Source organism: Lutzomyia longipalpis, chromosome 2, assembly GCF_024334085.1.
Source record: "Lutzomyia longipalpis isolate SR_M1_2022 chromosome 2, ASM2433408v1".
NCBI lineage: Eukaryota > Metazoa > Arthropoda > Insecta > Diptera > Psychodidae > Lutzomyia > Lutzomyia longipalpis.
In genome coordinates this window covers 14159185-14184033 of record NC_074708.1, presented here as the reverse complement: position 1 = coordinate 14184033, position 24849 = coordinate 14159185, and the positions used below count along the sequence as shown (strand labels likewise).

Genomic DNA, 24849 nt, shown 5'->3' with positions numbered 1-24849 from the left:
AACTCAAGAATGGTCATTGGGGATATAAATTTCAATGCAACAAAGTGAATTAATACGTGGATGGACTTTTTTTTGTGTGTGGTGGCACACAAATGGAGAAAAGGGGGCGTCACTTTCCGGTGGTTGGTAAATATTGCAGACCATACAATTTTCTCTCTCAGCACCCAGTGCGCTGTTTTTTCTGCATTTCTACTACCATTTCTACTACCATTTATTTCCTCAACTACGCGATGCAATATTGGATTTTTTTTCACTAACTTTGAAGGTTTTTTTTGTGGTGGCTCCCAGCCCACCAATTCATCCAACAATGTTGGAAAAATGCATCAATCGAATTGAATTGCACAGAGTGTTGGTTGGAGAAAATAGTGCGATTTTCAGGGTAGATTTATGACTTTCAATCGACATGAATCTCACTTTTCCATATAAAGTGGGATTTGTTGAGCAATCAACGAATTGAACAGCCACAGAAACAAAACGTTCAATTGCAGAAAAAGCAGAAAAATAAATTTCTTCTTTCGTGGAGGGATCAATAAATAAAGAGCTTCTCTCAGAGATATAAGATGTTGCTTTCAAGTCTCTTAAAATAAGAGAGTTCTAGCATATATTTGAGAATTCGTTGAAATCAATTGAATTTTGGAGGATTCAAGATTTTCCTATTCTAATATGCTTTTTGAAAGTTTCTTTAAATTCTTTTAAATGATTAAATGATTTTAAAAAAATATTCCAAGTTTTCTGAACTTTTAGCCAAGAATTTTACTGGAAAGGTGACTTAATGAAAAATCCTTCCAAGAATACATTTTTCTTGAGATATTTCCGATATTTGCATACAAAACTCTCCGAAAAATTCAGTTATTCAAGCACGTTCTTATTGGTTGGTAAAACGTCCTCCCGCTGCAACCCTTTCAGAAATTTTCCTCATACGTTGGTGAATTGAAAATACCTCCCAAATGGAGTTGCTCATTGAGAATTCGGTAGCTCCGTTGCTTGCGCATGAAAGTCATTTCGTTTGATGTTAGCATTTGCATTTATGAGTTTTCACCCCTTTGATTGAGGAACAATTTGAATTTCCAATTTCGAGAAATGCCAACGAACATCGCAGCACGACAACCCGCCAATATATTGAAATTTCCTTTTTGCCCTGTGGTCCACGACAACGTTCGACGCGCAAGGAAATTTATTCAATAATCACATTCAATTATGGCAAAACAATGTGCTCGCAATGTAAGGAAGGAACACGCCTTATCAATTAATTTGGCGCGCAGACGTGGCATTTTGCGCTCTTGGAAGGATTTTCGGGTTGTATTGAAAGGATTTTTATTTGTGCCAAAAAGGCGCTCACAATGAGGTCCTGTGTGCGCGCGAATTAGTGATACGCCAGTGGATGTTTTGATGAAAATATTGACAGAAAATTGAATTATTCAGGATGAGAAAGTCATTTCAATTTCAACCCCTTTTCAAATGCATTGTTTTGCATTTTTATTTCTCAAAATAACACCTCAAGGGGTGGTCGTCTCAAGACTTTGCATCCCTAAATGTTTGGATTTTTTTATTCAATTCAATTGAAGGTATTTATCGAAGGGTTGATTCTTCGATTCTGGAGTTTTTGTCCCCATTTCTGTGAAAACAACCCTTGATCGCTTCTGCGGGTGCCTTTTCACAGTGCAAATTTCCCACTGAGCACCCTTGGGGGTGACATTTGTGGTTGTGCAACCTTCCCTCCCATCCACGAGAATGTTCTCAATGGCAGAGAAATTTAATCAAATGATTCTTGGGTTTTTTGTCTACCCTCAAGAGGGTTGGGATTTTCCTCCCAGTGAGCATTTTGTGATAATACACAAGAAATCCCGAAAACACTGCATGAAAAACAATCACTAAACTGCCAGAGAGACTCTGATGGAAGCGCGCGTGGTATTTATTATTTATTTATCGCACGCAAGAAATTGTGAAGAGTAAAAAAAAAAACAGCCCTAACAGGAAAAAAGTAATGTACTTTCGTACACACTTTTCCCATCAATTTTTCCAAATGTTTAGTGTAAGTTTATTGCCTCACCCGAAGAAGTCAAATTTTAATAATTCACCAAGTCAATGGGAAGGGCATAAAAAAATAAAAATAGGCACAAAAAGAAAAATTATTTATTGATTTCCACGCTATTGTAAGTCAGCTTGAAAATTGAAGGCATCCTGCTCAGAACTTCTCTTAATTATGATTAATTGCCGCGTTGGAGGGTGTCAGGGCAGAGAGTTGAAGTGATTTTTCTTTTAACCCGTGAAATATTCCTTCATTATGCTGGGATTAAGGCGTGATATTCTGTGAGCTGAATTAATTCTCTTTCACTTGCTTTTTATGAGGTGAGAAATGATTTCTTTAATATACATATGGCTCTATTTTTAATAAATTATCAATTCTGTATAAAAAAAAATAAATCTCGCTTATTTTCATCAAAATGTTGAAAATAAAATATTTTATTTATTTATTCTATCTTTGCACTATCATTGCGGCTGCCGCCGACTTACCACTACCTTTTTCTGGTAGATTATTAAAAGTTTATTGGATAAAAAAAATTCCAAGAAGCATTGGATAAAATTAGGAACGAAATCTGATAAAAAATTATGTATACGATAGAACTTAAAGTATTAAAATTTAGAAATCAAAGAAAAAAAATGCTTTTATTCACATTTTTTTTTTTAAATTCTGCCTGAAATGTTAAACCATGTTACGTTGACCAGTAATTGTAGATTCAGTGTTTCAAGATCTTAATTTATTTCAAGACTAGACCTTAATTAATTAAGATTCATTTATTTGTTCATAATTAATCTCATGAACTTAATTTATACAAGGTGGTTATAACAAAAATTATATCACTAAAAGCTCAAACTTTTAAAATTCTTGGAAAAATTGCAAAACGTTAGAAATTCTCGTATGATTATTGAGAGAAGTGAGAGAAGTTCTTTGATAAAATGAATTTTATATTTCTAGTGAAATTATCCAGAGTTAGAAATTCTTAGTTAAATTGATCATTTAAATGGAAATGTTTGGGTAAAATTAAGACTCTTTAAATTCAAAGATATAAGTAAATTTAATTTATGAACTGAAAGAAATTCCTTACGATACAAATTCAAGGATAACATGCAAAACTTAAGAATCTGATAATACAAGAGTAAATACATATAAGATTACAGAGAAGAAAATTCAAGAACCTTTTTATTTGAAAACATATCTTCTTTTCTTACACAAAAAAAAACAATTGAAACAAAAATATTAACCACATTGACCACATTATACCATTAAAATTAAATTCATTTGACATTTAAGAAATTTAATTCAATTTCATCTATTTTTGTCTTTTTTAACAACCAAATCCCGTGATAAAATTAATTCAAGAAAATTTAATTTCAATCCCAAATTCAACTTCAAATAAAAAAAACATCAGTCGCAATTTCCTTGTGAAAAGTTTCTTGATTAAAACCACCAAATTGTCGTACAATTCTTCTTCGCATTAGAAGGAAATTCCATTCATCCGCATATAATTTCCATTTCCCACAAATCGCATACAACTTGACATTCGACCTCGTTAACATTTTACTGTGCGAAAAACCACAAAATTCACCCTCTCAAGGCTGCCTCCACCCACCCCCGTCGTGATGACAGGGAGAATACAAATTTTCCACCCTCCGAGTGAGGAGTCCTTTTGCGATTCATGCAAATGATCTCGAAAATTGTCAATTTGTGCGCATCTAAATAAACTCCACCACCACGCACCGCAACTTCTTCTACCATCCGGGGAATTTTGGAATAAATTTTCAATTGTGGATGATTCTCATTTAATTTTCTACTTTGCCATGTCAAATATGTTTTTTTCCTCTCTCTCTCAATCTCTTTTATATGCTAGTAGCATTGTTGGAAAGTCACGAGGGATGGGAAAATGAGGAGGTATGCAGGGTGGCTTTTAGAGAGGGCAAAATGTTCTGCAGGGTAGAGAAAAAAGGGTCGAGAGATGGGAAAATCTCGAGGGTGAATGGATTTTATGATCATTTCTCATCTGATTTTATGGCTCTAAATTGTCTCTTATGTGTTGTGCAATAAAATTTAACTTCCACGCAGTGTAATTAATCAGAAAATCATCTTCCTCAAATGGGGGGTGGTTTTGTTGATGCTTTCCACCCCTGTGGTGAAGAGTTGACTCTGCATTTTGCAGTGCGCTATGGGAGTTTGTATCAAAAGTCAACCAAACCAGACTTTTTGGGTTTCTTTCAGACCTTTTTGTGCTTCTCACATTTCTTTCCTGCTGTGGGGAAGTCGACTTTACGGCAAAATGACCCACGTTTTAGCCTGCGCCACTCTCAAAGCTTCCTTTTTGCACGCTCTTTCGCACTCACCTGGCGTCTCCACTGCAACAGTACCTGCAGACAATTCACGCAGCAGATTCGAAAGAAATTTAACGAAGGAAAATTTCAGAACTTTGGTCTAGATTTTATTTCTCAATAGATTTTCTGCTTATTTCTCAATTTTTTTTACACACAATAATATTTCTTTTAAATTTGATAATAGTTAAGTTCTCTCTGCAACTCCATAAATCGATGGATTTTTTTAAAACTTTACACTGCTCTTTTACACTTCTACATTTTTTTTTTCTTTTCTTAAGTACATTTTCAATTACTTTTCTTGATGATATTTATATATAACAATTATTTCAATACATTTCTGAAAAATGATTTATCTTTTGCATCACTCTCAGATGGGATATAAATATAATTTAAATTGTAATAAATTATTTACAGTAGATTTCTGTGATATTTCTTCAAACCCTCTAAAGGGGTTAAAGTTCAAACTTTGTTCGTTTTTTAGTTTTTTTTTTTTAATTCAGCTTCTTAAGTGATTTTTTTCAGTGTTTTTTTTCTCGTGATATAAATTGAGAAAACATCGAGGAAAAGAAAAGCTAAAAAGGCTTTTAGATGGTTTTGCTTAAAAATTCTTCAGAATCCGCCAAAGTCCGCCAAAGCCTGAATTCTAAAAAAAATCCTTTTTCAGAATTTTTCATTAAACTTTTCTTCCCACGGAAACTGATTTGATTGATTTTTGCAAAAGATTAAACTTTGCAATGCATTAATTTCTTCCTAGAAATTCATTTTTATCCCTATTCAAAAAACATTACCAATTTATTTACGTCAATTAACAATTTTTTTTATTTACAAAATATCTCATATTTGATGATTTTTAATCTAAATACACCTTTTTTTGCTTCCAAGTCTTTTTCAACTTTTCGTGATTTTTTTCGCATGAGAAAAGCTCAAAAAGAAGAAAAAGACTCGAGAAGGAAACGACAACATCACGCAAGCTCCAATTAAAATTTATTAGTGGTATTTTTTAAGATTTAGATAAATTTTTTTCAGTGTGATTTTATGGAGGTTTTATGCCTCAGTTGACTGCCTGAAAAGCAATTTTTTTAAACAATTTGTACCATGAAGTGTATTTAAAATATTCTTCTAGTCACATTCGGGGAAATATTTTCAAGGCCCATCGCAAAGGAATTTTCTTATTTTTCAAATAATTATTACTTCAAAATTTATTTTTTTTGTTTCATTTTCAAAATAAGAGTAAAAAAAATCTTCCAAGTTTTTATTTTTAAAACGCTTTTTTCATAAAGATTTTATTCATAAAACCGTTCTAAAATCATTTTACAAATTTTTAAAAATTATTCTTTGAACTTTAACTTTATTTCATTAATCAAATGATTTTTAAAATTGGTTTTAAATTGATAAAAATAGAAAATTAATAACCCCAATTTGATTGATTTTTATTTCAACTTTTCTCAGAAATCTACTTTAGAATTTCGTTCATATTTGAAATAAAGTCCAACAAATTGCAGTGATGCGAGCCGAAGTGGCGCCTGAAGATATTTTTTTGCGAGGGATGATAAAAAAGTTGTGGCGTTAACAAAATATTTTATTTATACAAAAGTGCATCCCAGTTGTGAAATGAATTCACTCACTGGGGCCACAAGAGGGTCGTGGCGGCGGCACTCGGGGCCCCTGGCGGCGGCCACTGCACCAGCTGGTGCGTCGCCAGTAGCGCCGGGTGCGCCGCCTCGTCTCAAACGAGCCCCGGTTTGACGTCCAGTGGCGGCGCGATGCTACCATGCTCAAGACCGGGGCTCGGTGTGTGATGCTGCAGCGGTGCCGGGGAGTGAATTTGGTGCTGCCCAAATGGCTGTGGCGGCGCCGGTGGTTGCTGTGCCTGATGCGGCGGCAGCTGTTGCTGATGGTGCAAGTCCCCCTGGCTGTTCTCCTCGGAGTCCGAGCATGACTCGGATGAGCCCTTCTTGGCTGAGGCACCGCCAGAGCCGCCGTTGTGGGTCTTCACGTGCTTCGCTAGATGATCGCTGCGCATGAAGCGCTTGTTGCAGATGGGACATGCGAAGCGCTTCTCACCCGTGTGTGTCCGGAGGTGCCTCTGTAATTCATCGGATCTAGTGAATCGTTTTCCACAGAACAACCAATTGCATACAAATGGCCTCTCCCCCGTGTGCCAGCGTAGATGTGCCTTCAGGTGGCTCGTCTTGCCGTACACCTTCCCGCAGCCGGGAATGTGACAGCTATGGATGTTCTTCTTGCGTAGGTGCACCCCAGCTGGACCGAGGCGTTCTGCCTCCTGGCAGTTGGGACAGTCGCACGTGGCACGACCAGAATAGCGTCTCTGTGAGCGCGGTGAAGGTGCTTGGGGGGCTGCGGGGGCTGCCGGAGCTGCTCCGGGATGAGTCAACCCAAAACCACCTACCGCCTGAGCTGGCAGCATACTCTTGTACGTGTCCTGCAGGAGATGCTGCCCAGAACCTAGGAGGTGTGCCGTATTTGACAAAGAGTGCGTTAGGGAGGAATAGTCAGAGCCCGTTGTGGCATAATTTGCCATTGTTGCGTGCATTCCCGCCGCACTACCCATATCTAGCCAGCCGCCAGCCGCACCATGCATATCCCACCACCCGGAATTAACACCATCTGGCTTGTGTGCCGCCGCCGTGGCAGCCGCGGATACAGCGTTGAAAGGCCAGTCGTATGGGTGGCGAGAATACACGGACCCCAGTGCGGCCCCTTCGACCTTCCCCAGGAAACCCTGGTGCATGTGACTGTGTGAATTATCCGCCACGGCGGGAGACGTCGTTGCGCCGGGGAAGTACAAATCACTCCCATACGATGGCGTAACCGTTGCCGAGCACGACGACACGGAGCGGCTGCAACGAAAAGAAAAAGCCAAACATTAAAATCGCTCTCAGCAGTAGCCTCTCACGGCTCACACCTCGCCAGCAGTGTGTGTAAAGTAATTAATCTCTCGGCATCCAATATATAATATATTTCTCAAGCGACGAAAATGAATTAAATCCATTAAAACCACCATCATAGTCAAATTATCGACGTTTTTATTTCAATTTATTATTCCCATGCCTCTCATTATAACGATTTTCCCTCTCTTTTAATTTGTAATGAAAAACGCCAATATAAATCACTCCCCAGCGGAATATTGAAATCATCGAATATATATTGAAAGTTATTCATAACTAATTTGAATTGATAATCAATGCGTGTAATGGTGTTGATTTGCAAAGAAAGGAGAGAATGACATAATCTTGCTAAAAAAAAAAACAACCATGAAGATATCGCAAGATTTTACACACCATGAAGATTTTATAAAAATCAATTGACGCCTTTTTTTGCTTCTTCATCTTATGGAGGAAAAAAAGAATATTTTTGCAGACACAAAACCTATATTGAACAATGGGATGATTCTTCAGAGAACAAAATGCTTCTGACGCGTTCTGAAGTTGATTGATGACTAAAGAATGATTTATTTGATGAATAATTAATTTTTGGATTATTTTTTGTGTTTGAAAATTATTTAATTAGCATCAATTGGAATGGGATTGTTTTTACGTATTTTTGAAATTTTAAATAAAGGATTTGGCATGTATAATGAGAGACAAAACTAAAGTCAATTGAGCTATTAAACTTTATTTTCTTTAATGATTTAATGCAATAAAATGTTGAAGATTGGAAGACGAAAAACTCTTCGCTCGAAGAACAAACAAAGGAACAAATTGTAACGCGTGTAATCTTCTAGAAAATCAGATACAGTGGGACCCCAGTACAACGACCACTCGGATGTACTCTTCACACTCATTATTTTCAATGCGCGAGAGTAGCTCAACCAAGTGGTCGTTGTACTGGGGTCCCACTGTAAAAGGATTCTCTATTTTCCACTTAGATCAGCTATGAAAATTCGGCAAATATTTGCTCAAAATTACATACAATGACGTCATCTTTGGGATTTTTATCTCTTTCAATGGATGAAACATAAAAATACTTTCTCAAAATTTATCGATGAAACATTGACGCAAATGTTTCATATATTTTTTGATCCTTTGAAAAATTACGCGAATCCCAAATCCTGCATTGAATATTTTTTTTATACAAAAACCGATAAATCCCTTTCTTAATAATTTTGCAATAAGGAAAAAAAATCTTCTAAAGTTTTTGATTAATTACATTTTAAATATTTTTTTAGCTTGAGAAAACAGATCATTTAAAAAGTCTTCTGAATAATCAAAAATTTAATTAAATTAAGGATCAATAAAAAAAAAGTCTTATTAGCTGATGGTGGGCTATTATACCTAACAACATTGTAGGAACTCTTCTTTAATTCCAATTCAGCTTGTTAACCCTCCCCATTTGGCAGGAAGATCTTAATTAAATTAATACAATATACCTGGGAGTGACGTTGCCCATTGAGTTCACAGACGACGAGAGACTTCGTTGTGCCATTGAGGATGCATTGCTCGTGGCGGAGACCCCACTTGAGACGCCGGACCCGGGTGAATGGGGTCCCCCTGTGCCTCCTGCTGTGCCCCCCGTGGGGCTCTTCTTCCACGGATGAAAACCTTTTCCTACAGCGGCGTCCGCGAGTGGGGGTGGCGATTTGCTGGATAATTTGTTGCACTGTGCCGCCAGCATTGCCAGAGGAGTCCCCCTGAGACTAGGATGATCCTGCAACAATACAAGAATAAAACTCCGTTGAAATACGAATTATATATAATGTATAGGTAGTAAAATAAGTATATTTCTGGGAGGTCTCCTCGTCATTTTCTCTCCGCCAATTGCGTGGCGCTCCCCAATGAATTATGCAAAATAGCCCATTGAGTGACACGAATTCCTCCTTGTCACTTCACACCACACAAGGGCCCCCATATATACGCTTCACGGTCATAAAAAGCCAAATCCGCGCTTGAATGACAATGCGGAGGGCCTTTTGAGGAGTCTCGTGAGCGCCGGCAAGCAATGCCGCACACAAATGTACGATTCTTCACCTCAAATTAATTCATAGATTTGTTTATAGCCGCAACTAATTGGGTGCCGGCAATAATCCGGCGTCCACTCTGCCGCCGCAGCAGGGCACCTCTCTCCTCGTTTATCTTGGTGTCTGCGTGTTTTTGATGTGGGTTCTCATATAAGTTATATACTTGTGATATACATATGCTCTCCCTCGCACTTTTGCCTTCTTTTGTGTCCCGACCAATAACGAGGCTCATTCTTTCAACAATAGCAATCACCCAGGGGGTTACTCAACACTCCATTTTATGCACAAGTAGCTGGATACTTGAGCCTTCTTCACTTTGTCGATCACGACATGGACACACCAGGGAGCACCACAACTGTGGGCACCCTTTCCCATCGCAAAGTGTTTCAAATTGATTTTCCTGGTACGAATTTGCTTTCCTTCATTAGAAATTGATATGTTAGAAAATTAAATTCTCAAGAATATCCTTGCTTGAAGAATGAAGGAAGTTTTAAGAGCCATTAATCAGTCACAGAAATCCTTCTGAAAAAATCGCCAGAAGGTGAAAGTGCATCAGATAAAATCTTTTCAGGAGCTTGTGCTTTAGTTTATTACCAGAAAAAAAATTTATCGTTAATTTATTGTCTGAATATAAATTAAAATGGAAGGAAATGTATGTAAATTAACGTTATATTATCCTTAGCTAATTTTCAAAGTGCTGAAAATCAAGCAAATTTTTCCAAGTTTTATGCTAAAATTCGCCTTTACAGCAATTAGTTAGACGAATCAAAAAAAATGTTTTGAAAGGTTGATCCTTTAGCTTTCTAATGGTGATGGAATCACTTAAAAATATTAAATAAAAGTTAACTTAAAAATCATTTTTCGTTTGGGTTAGGGTTTAAATCGAAAGTTCAGAATGTCAGAGAGTTAAATAATTTTTCAAAGCATTTTTGGAACGAAAAGAATCAATTTGCAGGTTGATTTTATGTTTAAGAAATGTTCTTTTCCCTATTTTTTACCTCAGTTTATTATGTAGGTGCTTGACCTACATACAAACATACAAAGAAATTATAGATTAAAATAATCAACAGAGATAAATAAACAGAGAAAACATTTATAAATAACCCATGTAACATTTTTTGGTCGCGGCGACGTAATTTCAGGTCGCGGCAACGTCACGCCACAAGTAACATCGCACCTCGCCGCGACGTAATGGCAACGTAAATGGGGAATTTTTCGACGTCATGGCGACGTAACAACAAGGTCGCAGTTTCGTCGCTGCGACCAGGCATGTGACCACATACGTAACCGCGACGTCGCGGTTACCTCGTTGTTACGTCGTCAAGTAGCGATGACGTTGCCATTACGTTGCGGTTACGTCGCAATTTTTCGCACTGTCTGTCTCTGTTTTTCTCTTGAACATTCAACATTTCTATATTTTCTCTTTCTTTTTCTTTATTTATACCAATGCCATGGTGATGGCGCCATGAGTTATTACAACAAATATCCATACGGAATAATTTCATGGCGACCATCGCGTATATTATTTATTTTTATATGCATTTTTTGGGAAGTCATCACACCCAAAAAATATATGCCAATTTAACTACCGTCGTGAAAAATGATGTAGATTCATTTAATAATGCTCCTTTATTAAAAAATGATAATTTTTAATTATTTTATTGCCATTAAAAATTGAATTTTCTTGATTAATTTTTTTTTATTTTTCTAAAATTAGATTTATATATTCTAAGGTGGAAAAGCTTTAAAATATTGCTCAATATATTATATAAATTGAGAAATAATTTGTTAAAGTTTGCATTGAAATATTTGAATTCCCGCCAAAATAACCGCCGCCAAAAGCCGTCGCCATGACACCCAAAAAAATAAACTTCCATCGTCGAAAAATCCTACGACTTTTGTCGGACATTTCCAACATTACTCCATTTTCAGCTTTATTGTTTATATAATAAATTAATTATTTTAGAAAAATCATATTTTTTGTCTTATAAACAATAATTTGGCCAAAATTAATTATTATGAAAAATAAAAAAAAATAAAAGCAGAAGTTTTATATTGAGATTTTAGTCGTTAAAATGAATAATTCTTTTTGTTGGAGTTTTTAGTTTTGGCAAAATGGTCAGTTTTTTGATTATGGGTGAAATTCACCATTCAGACAGTCTTAAGATCTTAAGATTTCTTAAGAAAACTTAAGATTTCTTAAGTCAGACTGAATTTTAGGCTAAATGTAATATTTTTTGATGATTTTTAAGATTTTCGATGTCTTAAGACCATCAAGAGCATTTTTTTAAACTTAAGAATTATAAAATTGTATTTATCAATTTAAAACAAAGAAAATGCATTTTTGAGTGTACAAAGAAGCTGTGTTTCTTTGAAGAAAGAATCACAGCTAAAATGTTACTTTTCAAGACAAATTCAAGTGTAGTAAGCTGTTTTTTTTTCATTTTTATAACTTTTTCCCGATAAAGAATAGAACAAACTGGCACTCAAAAGCACGGCTAAAAATTATAATAATTTTCCCAAAATATTTTCCAGAGTGATTTTCCTCAAAACACCCCCGGAAAATTCTTCAGAATCATTCAGTGCCCTTTAAGCAAGTATTAAGAATGCTTAAACAATCTTAAGACTGTCATCAGTGCATGATGATTTGCTTAAAGCGAATTTTCGCGTTTTTCACGTGAAAATCCCCCAATTTTCCACCAAGAATTTTCATAAACTGATGGAAAAAATTGGAAAAATATGTTCAATTCTTTATCGAGAAAAAGTTATAAAAATGAAAGAAAAACAGCTTACTACACTTGAATTTGTCTTGAAAAGTAACATTTTAGCTGTGATTCTTTCTTCAAAGAAACACAGCTTCTTTGTACACTCAAAAATGCATTTTCTTTGTTTTAAATTGATAAGTAAATACAATTTTATAATTCTTAAGTTTAAAAAAATGCTCTTGATGGTCTTAAGACATCGAAAATCTTAAAAATCATCAAAAAATATTACATTTAGCCTAAAATTCAGTCTGACTTAAGAAATCTTAACTTTTCTTAAAAAATCTTAACTTTTCTTTAAAAATCTGAACAAAAGAAGACTGTCTGAATGGTGAATTTCACCTTATATTTGGTAAACGTGTCGGTTATTTTGAACAAAAATTGGTGGTACACAGAAGCTGTGCTATTCTTTTCTTCGAAAGAATCACAGATAAAAGTGATTATATTTGGCAAAGGATGGACAATTTTTTCCACTTATGTTTGGAGAGGAATTCTTTTTTTTCTAACGCAAAAATGTACTTTTAGCTTTGGTAAATTATTTAATAGCGAGTTTTCCCAGCGGATTTCTTCTGCGAATGCTTTATTAAATGAAGGAGAATTAAAAATGCTACAAAATAATGAAAATAAAAATTGGTTACGTGGAATATTGGAGAAATGGGAAGCGAAAGAAAAGTTCACTTCCGGAATCTCGCGAGTTTTCTTCACAGGAAAATGGATTAAATATATAATGTTAAGCTTTCAAAGTGCTTTCATTTCACATAGAAAGGAATTTACTAGAAAAGCTAGAAATTAAGAAAAAAAAATCAAAATGTTTTACACCAATAAAACGGGAAAATTCATGTATTTCCCAGCGCTTTTCCGGGAAATGAGAACGATTTTCTTGAGTGTTTGACAATTTCCAATGATAATTTAAAAACAAAATTTGGTTACGCCTTAACTCTTAAGGAAATTACCGTCATTTAATATCTCTTTACCGTCATTTTGACTTTTAATCATAATTTGACCAAACTTTCCGTCACTTTTGCTTTTATTACCTACATTTCTTCAAACTTATCTTAAGCTATTAATACAAAATTAATATTAATATTTAAAAAAAATGTATTAAATAAACAAAATTAACATTTCAAAAAAGCGAAACCTTTAAATAGCGAATAAATAATATAGAAAAGAAGTACACTCACAGATTGAAAACATATAAATCACCTTTAAATAGCGTTTCGTGTCTTATGGAATATTAGAAAAGATGATTTTAAAATTGAAACTATCAGTAAAAGATTTGGAAAATTTAAAAAAATTTCTACTAAAATGCACCATAATCTAAGAATATTTTTTCTGGATTTTTATTATATTTTTTATTATATATGTTTTTTGTAATTTAATACAATTTTGTGAAATAAAATCGAGTTCATTTATTATTTTTGTTTCGAGCCAAATTATTTTTTTGTAATATTTATTTTCACTTATAATGATTTTTAAGTATTTTTTTCTTTAAAAAGCTATTAAAAATATATTTTAAAATTTTTAATAATAATTATTAGATTTGTCCAATACATTGTCCTGAAATTCCGCAGACAATGTCGGCGAAAGTTCTTTTGCTGGGTGCAATGAGAAAACTCGGTGACATTTCATGTCAAAGATTTTCAATTTCTGCCTTCAGAAGAAGAAATTGATCTATTTTCTTGCTAATTTCCACCAATGCATGCCATGTAATGCCATGAAACATTGATCCAGGTACTCTGGATTCTATGCTACCTTATATTTGTCCACAGCTAGAAGAAAATTCGCTGGGAAATTCCCTATTTATGTGAAGCTTCCCATTGTTTACATTTTTGGTGACGTTGCCGCGAGGTAATCGCTACGTAATAACGCGACGTCGCAAAATTACCTAATTGGTCGCGAAAATTACCAACGAATACATCTTATGATTTTATGCATTTTTAGCTATATTTACGCCCACGAATCCACTAAAATATCCTTGCTCTCCCATAAAATGAAGATAGAGCAAGTAATTTGATTAAATAACTAAATATTTGGGCTATTTTGGGAAGGTAACAATCTTCCATTGCGAGTGTGGTCGCGGTTACGTCGCAATATGACCATTCGGTTACCATGCATTCATGAGGTCGCGAGATTACCAAATTGGTCACAAATGTTACCATGGGGTATGCTTCATTATTTTTAGCATAATTTATCATTTTTATGCCAACCAATGCATTGAATTATCCTTGCTCTTCTATAAAATGAATATCTAGCAGGTTATTTGATGAAATAATTAAATATTTAGTCAGTTTTTGCAAGGTAACAATAGGTCATTGAGAGTGTGGTCACGGCGACGTTGCGCGCGACCATATTGCGACGTTATGCCTACCATTTGTTCACGACGTCACAAGATTACCAAATTAGTCGCAAAAATGACCAAATGTTCTATTTTGATAAAAAACTAAATTATTGAAGTATTTTTGAGGATAATTTGTATTGGTAATTCATATTTTCTCATTTTATGATTTTTACAAGAAAAATTGCATTAGAAATGTGAAAATTTTGTACAATTTGCACAAAAATGTTTTCATGGTAATTTTTGTGACGTCAGACTCGTGCCAGATATAAGTAGTCTGTATAGTGTAGTTTAGATTATTTTTAGAATATAATAGAATTTTCTTATAATCGATTGGAACTATTTATAAATCATCTCTTTTATTATTTAAAAAAAATCACAAAGACGATGAAAATTTCTTAAAATTATAACTGTCAGTACAACCCACTTAAAATTGAAGAAGTTATATTCCTTCATAAAGCAAGTATACTATTCTAAACACGAACTATCTATATTAAGAATCTAATTTTTATAAGCTAAAACATCCATTAAAAAATTCAATTCTCTTCAGATCTTTACCTTAACTTTCTTTTCAAAAGAGATGAATAAGTTGGAATCAAAGTTGAGTTGTCTTTAGTCTTCAAAATCTTTAAAAAACTTCCTTCCTTAGAAGAAAGAGTTGGACAGCAAAAGATTGTCCTATCAATCTTCAGAAGAATCTTGATGGAACCCCAGAGCCTATACCAAAAGAGAAATATTTCTTAACTTTAATGCTTTTTTTCTTATGCCAAAAGTAACTCCATTTAAAATTTTCAATTTGTGCAATTTAACTGAAAGATCCTTCCGATAACCCTTTTTATATCAACCCCTTAGTGTGGAGTGTGTTGGTAAATTGATAAAGTCTCTCCCAAAAATGTTCATTGAAAAGTGTTTTAAATTTGTTTGAAAAACAAGACTCCAACACTCTTGTGTTATATGTATAGTACTTTATGAGTGTACTTAAGAGGATTTAACCGCGCAGACGAAAGAGGGGCAAATATAAACAACCCTCGGGGTGTTTGGGCAGGAAGTTTTATTGTTGAAACTCACGGATGCAATTAAAAACACAAAGTTGAGGCATTTTCGCAATTGGTGAAAGAAAAATAAAAACGAAGCAATGAGAAAGGTGCCTCAACCCCAATTAATTAGCCATCCTCTGTTGAGTCATTTTCTCCCCCCGGCAAGCGGGGTTGCTTTTTGGCGACCGGGTGGGTGATTTATTTGCCTGATGGCGCGGGAAGTCAATCTCACGTGGATTGGGTTATTGGATGAAGAATTGGAGGAAGTTAGGGGGAAAATTTTGCTGGCGAAGAAGAGTGCGCGGCAAAAGCTCAAGGAGGCGATTACTGCTGCAAACGGGTGCGGTTCTTTCAGTCAAAATTAATTAAGTGTCTGTCTCGGGGGGCTCTGCAGGTTATTGGATTTGGTATGGAATTGTATGAAAATGTAACTCGAGGAGGCACATCACAATATATCGCGTCAAGACGCTATTGCGCATTTTGTTTATTTATTGTACGCACATTAATTCTCACAAATCACACTTTTAGCGCAAAACCCGCACCGACTGAATGATTGGTTGGGCTATACTCTTCAAAAGTATATTGCTGGGGATTTAATTTCTTACTCCTCGGAGCGGCTCCGTGGGAAAATGAATTAGCCGCGAGCTTATTTATTGTAGCACCCAATCTAAGCCACGCAATTTTTAATTAATACCACAGACGCATCTCTTTTCAATTCCGCGCGCGGCGATCTCCCGATTTTTTTTTCTCCTGCGGGACGTGAAGAAGCCACGGAGGAAATTAACACTGAAGCGGCCCAATTTATTTTCTCTCACACTCAACACGCCGGGCCAAAATATATTGAGCGGGGTGTTCCGGCAGGAGGGCCCCTGAGAAGGAAGGCGACTTTTGGGTGGATGAGATGGTAGCAAGACAAAAAAAGAAGAAGATATGATGAGGCGCGAGAGAAGAAATAAGAAAAGTGCAACTTGCCGAAAAATTAAAATTGATCACATCATCACAATTGATCTCTTTTCCATTTCTTGTCTTACCCATCCTCGTACACATGGCTAATATTATTTTATGGATGACCATGAAAGGCTACGGAGTTGAATAGCAAAGTGCTTTGGAGGTATATGTTTACATTTGAACGTGCTGCCTGTGCAGCAAATAATAGAAAACGTTTTGTTTTAAATAAAAGGAAAGGAATTTATTCATTTTTTTTAGATTCTCATGATAAAGGATCTACCAGACAAAAAAAATATTTCTGAAAATTTATTTAAAATTTATTTAATAAAAAGAATTGTCAAAACCACGCCCATATCGCATCTTATTTGAGTTGTTTTTGTACAAAAAGCAAATGTGCATATGCTGCAAACAATTAGTTCTGTTAATTTTTTTAACTGTAAAATAAAACACTAAATCAATAACCAAAAAGGATAATTTGAGAGTAGTTTGAATGTTTTTCCGAGTTTTCTAACTGATCCTAAAAGAGCCACAGAAAGCATAGACTTCAGAGCATAAAATAAAATACACTAAAAATGAAACTCAAAATAAACAAACAGTCAAAGCACCTTGAGAAAAGAGTGTCTCACTCTGGTTATCTTCCTCATTCAACTTCAATTCCCCATGAAGAATAGGAGAAAACAAGATGAACAATCAAAATCCCCGGAAAAAAAAGAGAATGATCTTTTTTGCAACCTTGTATAGGAGCTCAGATGCTGCGTGGTGTGAAGCAGCAAAAAGTCAGAGTGCAGGGAAGATCCCGCGCGGTGGGGTTAGAGGTAAGGTGAGAGAGAAGCCCCATCTCATCCCATATATGTATTTTGTGTTTAATTTACGAAAAAGTCATTAGCCGGCGTTTTTAATGGGCTTTCGTCCAAAACCACATAATTGCGCCCAAGCGACTTTTTGCTCTCGCAGTGCTTCTGCCCGTGATGGAGATGACGATTATTATTTTAATGGGTTAAACGATGCCCTCATCGTCCCCCGGCAGGGGCTTCTTGTCTCACCCATTTGGACTCCCCCTTGGCCATCCCATTTTTGCGATTTTTAGCGCGTCATGCGAAAAAAAGCGACAACATCTCCGCAAGCTAATTTAAACCACCCACAATTCATTTCCGGCCTTCAAGTCGAAATCCCTAAAGACGTGCAACTTACAAACTACAAGTGAAGAAACTATTTTTTTTAATAAAATTTTTAAGAAAACTTTAAGAAAAAACTTGTAAAGAGGAAATGAAACTCCTTTGCCGGAAAAGGATATGACCAAAAGCACTGGTGCTCTTGAGAGTCACGCCATGTCGTCGATTATTCGGTTCGTCGCCTTTTAAACCACCTACAATTCATTAGAGAAGAACAACAAAGAGCACTTCTTGCAGCAACCAAACCCAGCAAAGCATTTAAGAATCACTCGTTTCCAAATGGCGCCATGAACGCGCACCTTCGGGCGGTATTTGCGAGGGGCAGCCAATTTCGCGAATCATAGTCAAACAGGTGTACATAATTATTCCCTTTTGAGAATAAAAACTATTTTTATCTGGGGAATGCTTCTGTATGGAGTGAAAAAATTAAATTAAGTGATTTAAATAATATATCTTTTATTTTGTTTAAAACAATTTAAAAAATCTTATTTCTTTTAGTCTTAAGAGAAAATTTAAAAGAAGAACAATTTAATTTACTATGTGATCAATTCTGTCAAAAATCTTGTTTATTCTTCTCTAACAATTCGACAGTTGTAAGATTTTTTATTAGAAAGATTTTTCCAGAACTTCTTAAAAGATTTTCTAAAAGATTTCTGGAAAAGTAGCGCGATAAACAAAATGATTAAAAACGATTAAAAAGTATTAAATGTCAAAATCTTAAAACACCTTTCAATTTGCAAAAATACAAAAGAAATGTGACAGAATTGACCCCTAGGATGCCTGTAGGGCTTTTTATTCTTATTATATTTGTAAAAATAACAGTACAAGAAAAACGGTAACTATCTATTTTTTTAATATTCGAAAATGTTCACAGAAGTGTCTAAAATACATAAAAAATAATAAATTTTTGAGCCTGATAGAGCAACTAGCTAGTACACAGAAGGTGCTGTCCTTTTGAAAAAAATATCACACTTAAAATTAAGAATAATCTAATATATTAGGCCATGTAGAATTTATTCGTTTCCCAACCGAATATTTCCACAAAACTCCTTTAATTTTGGAACTTGTTCACCCCTGGACATTCTTCCAAGGAGTCCATCGTTAGGCCCCGTTCCGGGTTAATTCGCCACAAAGTATTTCCAACTATTTGCTCTACTTTCTCACACAAAAGGTAGGCCCTCAAGTGGTGGCGTGTACGGCAATTCAGTGACAAATTTCCCTAATGGACTTATTAAGGGAATAAACCAATTGTTTTCCACCATCGAGTTCTCAGCATTAGGGCTCCCCTCTGGCTCGTCTTTTTGTTTCGCGCGGGAGAAGAGTGATGCCAAAAAAAAGGTAAAACTGTCAAGGTGTCAATCATAGACGAGGCAACACCCTTAATCATGCCATCTCCCTCACGTGCACATAAAACTATTTACTCTATAAATAAAATAAGACAAGCTAAAAATTGCCTTTGCGGGTGAGAGTTGATGGAAAATGGTGTAAATGGCGGGTTTGAAAAACTGCTCCGGGTAAAATGTCGAATTTTTCTTTCATTATAATGCTATTGTTAATAATTTAAATATATAGAAAAAGGTGCAAGACAGCAATTAATTTAATTAAATCATCTTAATTATGATGTTTCCAATGTGCAATTATAGCACACAACAATTCTTTTATGCAATTTACTCTTGCCCGTAATTAAAAGTGTATATAGTGAACACCTCCCGGGCAATTTATTATTAATATTGTTATTAAAACAACTCGCGACAGGTCATACCTAATCCACACCCCAAATGGAATATTTATATACACGAAAAAATGCGGGAGACATTTTACAAAATTAGACTATAAAACTTTTGTCAAAAAAAAATCCCTAATTGATTGATTTATACCACGGAATAATTATTCTGCGGGAAAGGGTTGAAATTCTTCACCGCAAAGGGAATTTCATCGATATAGTTAAAGTTTCTACTGGGACACGAATACTAAGGGCTTTGGGGTGGTGGAAAACTTGATGGAAAACTCTATAATTTCCCTGTAATTCCTTTTCTCTTTGAAGGGACTATTTAAATTAATTTAAATTGTCACCATCCCCAGTTGAACAATTTAATTTTCAACTCATCAAAGGGTTGAAGCCACAAAACGCAAGGAAGTTCCCTCAACTTCCGGTTCTTCTTCTTTTTTTACTTTTAAATTTATTGATCCATGTATAATTTTTTCCTCCTTCCAGTGAACTCAATGTGGAAGAAAATCATCGCAAAACGGCTACGCACATTTGTTGAATTGCGTAATAAATCTGCATGATTATTCCTAATCGCCCAACTGCTCTGATATCTCAATCGTTACACATAACTTTTCTCCCAGCGAAAAGCAGCGGGAAAAATCAACTCACTGACGTGTCTCAATTAATCAAGAAAATACTCACAGGTTATAAATTTTCTGTGAGTAATGTGCCTAGAAATGAGTACTGGCGCATAATAATTTAGAGTCAAATTAATTTACACTCATTTTTATCAGCTTTTGGGGACATAAGCAATTGATTCGTGGATGAGTAGCTTTTACCTGAATATTCACAAAAAGTTTTCAGTTTGATTAATTTTTCACTAAATTATTTTCTTTATAATTTACAACCAAAACACACAAACAATTAATCAGTCAATACGCGCAATCATTTCACAATTTTAACCACAACTTTTCCTCATGGAAGTCCCCGCACATGAAAGTTACCTTTGCATTTAAAAAATCAATTAAAAACAATGCATTTCGTGTGTTCGGGGCAAGTAGATATTGGCGAATGAAATATGTCCAATTTATAATTATTGTACCTATATAAGAAAATTGTTTTGTTTCGTGAGAAAATAAATTCAAGAAAATAAAATATATTGAAAAATTCATTCACAAACATGCTCCACATCAAGGTTTTGGGAAGATACACTTTTGTGGGGTAGGAGTGGGAGTTTGCGAATCACGAATAAAATATTAAATTCGTTAAAATTAATTAATTCGAATTTTTCAAAGAGTTAGTGTGAAAAGTTTCACGTCAATGAAAGGCACTTTTACTTTATTTTCAATCAGAAAATATATTTTTCTGTTTTGTTATTTCTATTATTGTTTTATTTAACTTTATTTTTATAACTTAAATAGATAAGTGATATAATAAGTTTTATATCTAGATGGAGGCGCTTGGTGGTGCATTTTTAATTGTAGGTATATTTTAATGTAAAACAAACAGAAAGAAAGAACTTAAGCTCTGAATTTTTAATGTTATAATTTTAACAGATTTGTCTTAATTTACTCAGAAAAATCCTGGAAAATCCTTCTAAATATATAATGTATTTGAATTTATTTCCATCACAAGTGAGTGACACTATCGTGCACAAATGTACGAGATAGCCTGCGGGGAGGGAATAAAATAAGAAAAGAACATTCCGTCACAGTGTCATGCTGAGAGTTCCTTTCCCCAGAGCCCTAAAAGTGCCCAACTGGGAGAGATTGCGCTTTTTACTCCTTCATGCGATTCTCAATTCATGGTGAGAAGAATAATGTTAATAATTTGGCCAAAAGTGAAGATAAAGAGAGTGTTTTGCTTGACAATTTGTACACCCTTGAGATCCATTTGGCACACAAGAGGAGCGAGTCTGTCAATCTCGCCACAGGCAACCAAGAGTGGTCTCTTCACATGAGGTGCATTTTGCAACTTTTTGCTCTACATTGTTGATCTCTCTCCCTGGGAGCATAATAGCAACAAAAAATGCTTGTGTGGACAACAAAAGATTTTCCGCGTATTGAACTCCAAGAGGGAGATGGGATTTTTGAGGACATCTCTTGGAGGATTACATCGAGTGGCATTGTCATTTGCTGATTCCCTCTAAATACCCATCCAAAATATGGGGCACCTTCGGTTAATCTCTGGTGTGTATGTGTGTTGTTTTTGAGGAAGAGAAAAAAGGGCGGATAATCGCCTAAATACAATTTTCTGCGTTAAATTAAGTGAATTCTCCTCCATTTAGGGCATTTTTTTTCAGCCGACTTTTCACAGAGAGAGAGCCCCTTAATCCTTCCTCGAGCTTCATTCAATGCCAAAAAAAGAAAGATTTTCGAGACGCCTCTCAGCGCAAAGGGCAAGAGATTCCAAAAAAAAGAAACCATCGCATCACAAATAGAGAAACAGCCTCACCCAATAAAAGTCTGTGTCGGAGCGCAGCAGAAATACCCTGTATATGTGCGATTGTGGATTTCCAAGAAATGAAATTAGTGTGATTTTTGCATTCTACATTTATTCGTCAGACGAATTATATTATTGCCGGGGATGATATGAGGCGAAAAGAGGCTAAAACAAAAGGCAGTGTGGTGTAGAAATAAAATGCAATAAATAAATAATATACTTAAAATTGTTGCATGCAAAGTGCAAATCAACAGAAATTCCCTACATCGTGTTTCGCCACACAACACAAGATGTGTGCACAAAAGTGAGACAATTTTCAAGGAAGAATTTTTGTCGCAACTTTTTTTTTGTTTTGACCGCAAAACTAGAGGCACTGTGAGCAAATGAGGAAATAATGAAGCCATTTCCGATGCTTTTGATGCTCCAACAAACCGCTAAATGCCCAAAATTTTATCCTGAAATTGGAACTCATGCGGGGATGGTTCGTTAAAATGTTAAAGGTTTTATTGCCAAATAAAAGTCTCCATGCTGAAAATATTTTTTTTTAGTATTCTAAGTCTTATTTTTAGCAATTAGTTGCTTCAGAAGTTTTAGCTTCTTTCAAATGCTTTGTAAAAAAAAATGATTCGGTCATAGATTAGGCACGATAAAATTAAGTAAAATGTATTATTTAGGCTTTAAAAAATATTTTATGTAGGTATTCAAAAGGATTTGTGTCAGTTAATATTGATTCCTTAATTGAACATTAAAAGAAATTGAAAAGGAAAATTATTTCCATAGACTAAGGTTAAAGGATTATTGGGTGGTAAGATGACTCACGCTTCAAAAGCTAGCCGTTAAATTTAATTCTAAAAAAATTAAAAAAAAAAAGTTTTTTCAAAGAAAATCCCTAAGCTCATTTAAGAAATAAATATTGCGATACAAATTAATATTTCAATGTTTTTGTTCCCTTTGAGACGCAAAAGGGTTAATTTTTAAATAAAACTTCGAGGTATGATATATACATACATACATTCCTTTGTCAAAATGTGTAGTATTTTATTCAATTAAATTCAATGAATTAGAAAACTTATTTAGCTCAAAAATACTAATTGGAATATTTCAATAAAAAGCAAAACATCGCTGGAATAAACAAAAAGAACATTATATCAAAAAGTACACTGAATTGCCTAAAACTTCTTTTTTAAGAGAATAGCCAAAATGGCAAAAATTAACATCTCAAAGAACTAAAATGTTTGGACATTAAGCCATTTTGTGGGGAAGAAATGTTTGTCCAGGGTGTTTCGAGCATTCTGGAAGCCCCTGGCCAGGAACCACAGACTGTTAGGATGGTTGGAAACCGCAAAAGAAGTTGCGCATTTTATTTCTCTATTAAGACACCCCAAGTTTGTAGGATATTTTACAATTTTTTGTGCATGAAAATTACCATTGCAATGGCACCCGATTGTTTCTCAAAACGAAAGACAAATACCAATTGACCAGGGCAAATGGCACGCGGTGGTTCGGGGAAAATTGTTCTTGAGGTCTCCATGGTGGAGGCAGGGCTGAAAAAAAAAAGAGCAGCGTCTATGTGAGCATTTGGTGGCGGAGTTGGAATACACTTCATGGTGTTGTGAAAACAATGTGGACAAGATAATTGTAGACGGTTTTTCTTTAATGAACAGACAACTTACCAAACCGCAGCCCACAAAGTGTATTACATACATAAATTAATCGGTGAACGGTGGATGGATTGTGTAAAAAAGAATGAAAGACTTTTCAGACTTTTTTTTTCTTATTTCAATCCTCTCTTACTCTTTTTCCGCAGCAGGGACCTCTTCGTGGTGCTTCCGCGCGCTTTTAAGCCCATAGAAGAGGCGATATGAAAATTGACGTGTTTTATGTTGCTCTCTCAGGAGGGTTTTTCTTTCCTTTTGAGGTGCTCCATCCGCGCGCAAAAGGCATTGAGAATAACAAGAAGTAAAAAAAAAACGTGGAGACCACAGAAAAAGAGGGAAAAAAGGGCTGAAGAAATGAAAGACAAGTAAAGTTCTTCTCCAATTGTTGCTCGTTTGGGATGGTGGAAGGCACGAGAGAATTATTGTGCGCGATATATTGTATTTAAAAAATAAATACAATTGCTCACATGTGTGCGCGATGGTGAGAGACAACAGCAGTCCATCATGCAACAAAAGACTCCGACTCTTTTTCTAATTAACTCCCATGAATGCAACTAATAAATTTTGTTATTATGGCGCAAAAAAACACGGACAAGAAGGGACTCCATCCTTAAACAGCCTAAGAGGAAGGCGCGGAGAACCCTTTTGGAAGTACTCCATGACAGATGGGAAAGACTCCTCGTCAAATGTTTCAGCGAAATACTGTCGATGGTTATAACACAAAGGATGGGGGCTCCCAGGGGGGAAAAAGGCGCTTTGATGGGAAGAATGGATGAAATTGGCGCCACCACTTTTGCCTTTTGCCCACTTTTCGCTTTTTTTCTCAAAAGGGAGACTCAACCATGTAAATTCCACCCGAGACGGCGACAATGATTTGATCGCACCCAAACGATACGGAGATAATTACACAATGACAAATCATAAAATGCACACCTTTAGCCCATGGGACGTCCTTCACGGCGGGCAAAAAGCCAAAAGGGAGAAAATAACTTTCGCTCGAGTCATCTTGGGTGCAGGACTACATAGAGCTCTAGATGGGGTGGAAGTTGGGAACACCTTCAGGAACTCCCCAAAAAAGACACGGTTTAGGGAGTTTCCATTGATACCTCTTTATGTTGATATACCTAATTTTTAAGGGTTAAGTATGTATGCTATTATGTAGATGCGAATTTTCTGTCATTTTCTCATTGAGATCGGAAATGGTAAATCGGCAGAAATTCATTACTAATTCCGGCTTAAATTTCTTAAATCAGACAATAGTCCTAATAATCTAGATAGAACCTAGATATCTGGACTATGTAACAAAAGCTAGCTCATAGCAGACTTTAGATTTTTTAGACCAATCTTTACGGGGCTATCACACTTAAGCTCCAAGTGCTTGAGCATCATAACCTCTATGTGAGTACGAAAGAGAAAACAACGGTATTTTTTCTCGTTTTTCCAC

General features: G+C 35.3%; 2 protein-coding genes across 7 annotated transcripts in view; both read right to left on the bottom strand.

Annotated features, from left to right (window-relative positions):
- Nucleotides 1-24849, bottom strand: part of LOC129790857 (uncharacterized) — a 679906-nt gene that overhangs the window by 550461 nt on the left and 104596 nt on the right. The gene's annotated exons all lie outside the window — the stretch shown is intronic.
- Nucleotides 4460-24849, bottom strand: part of LOC129790870 (transcription factor Sp9-like) — a 76385-nt gene continuing 55995 nt past the window's right edge. For 3 of the 6 annotated variants that reach the window (XM_055828683.1, XM_055828680.1, XM_055828681.1), the window contains 2 exons: nt 8756-9033; nt 4460-7226 (listed from right to left, as the gene is read on the bottom strand). In XM_055828683.1, the coding sequence (XP_055684658.1) occupies nt 6092-7226; nt 8756-9033 (1413 nt within the window). In that variant the 3' untranslated portion in view covers nt 4460-6091. Of the gene's footprint in view, nt 7227-8755; nt 9034-14998; nt 15087-24849 lie in introns of those variants that run through there. The other 3 variants (XM_055828684.1, XM_055828682.1, XM_055828685.1) reach the window with 2 other exon arrangements.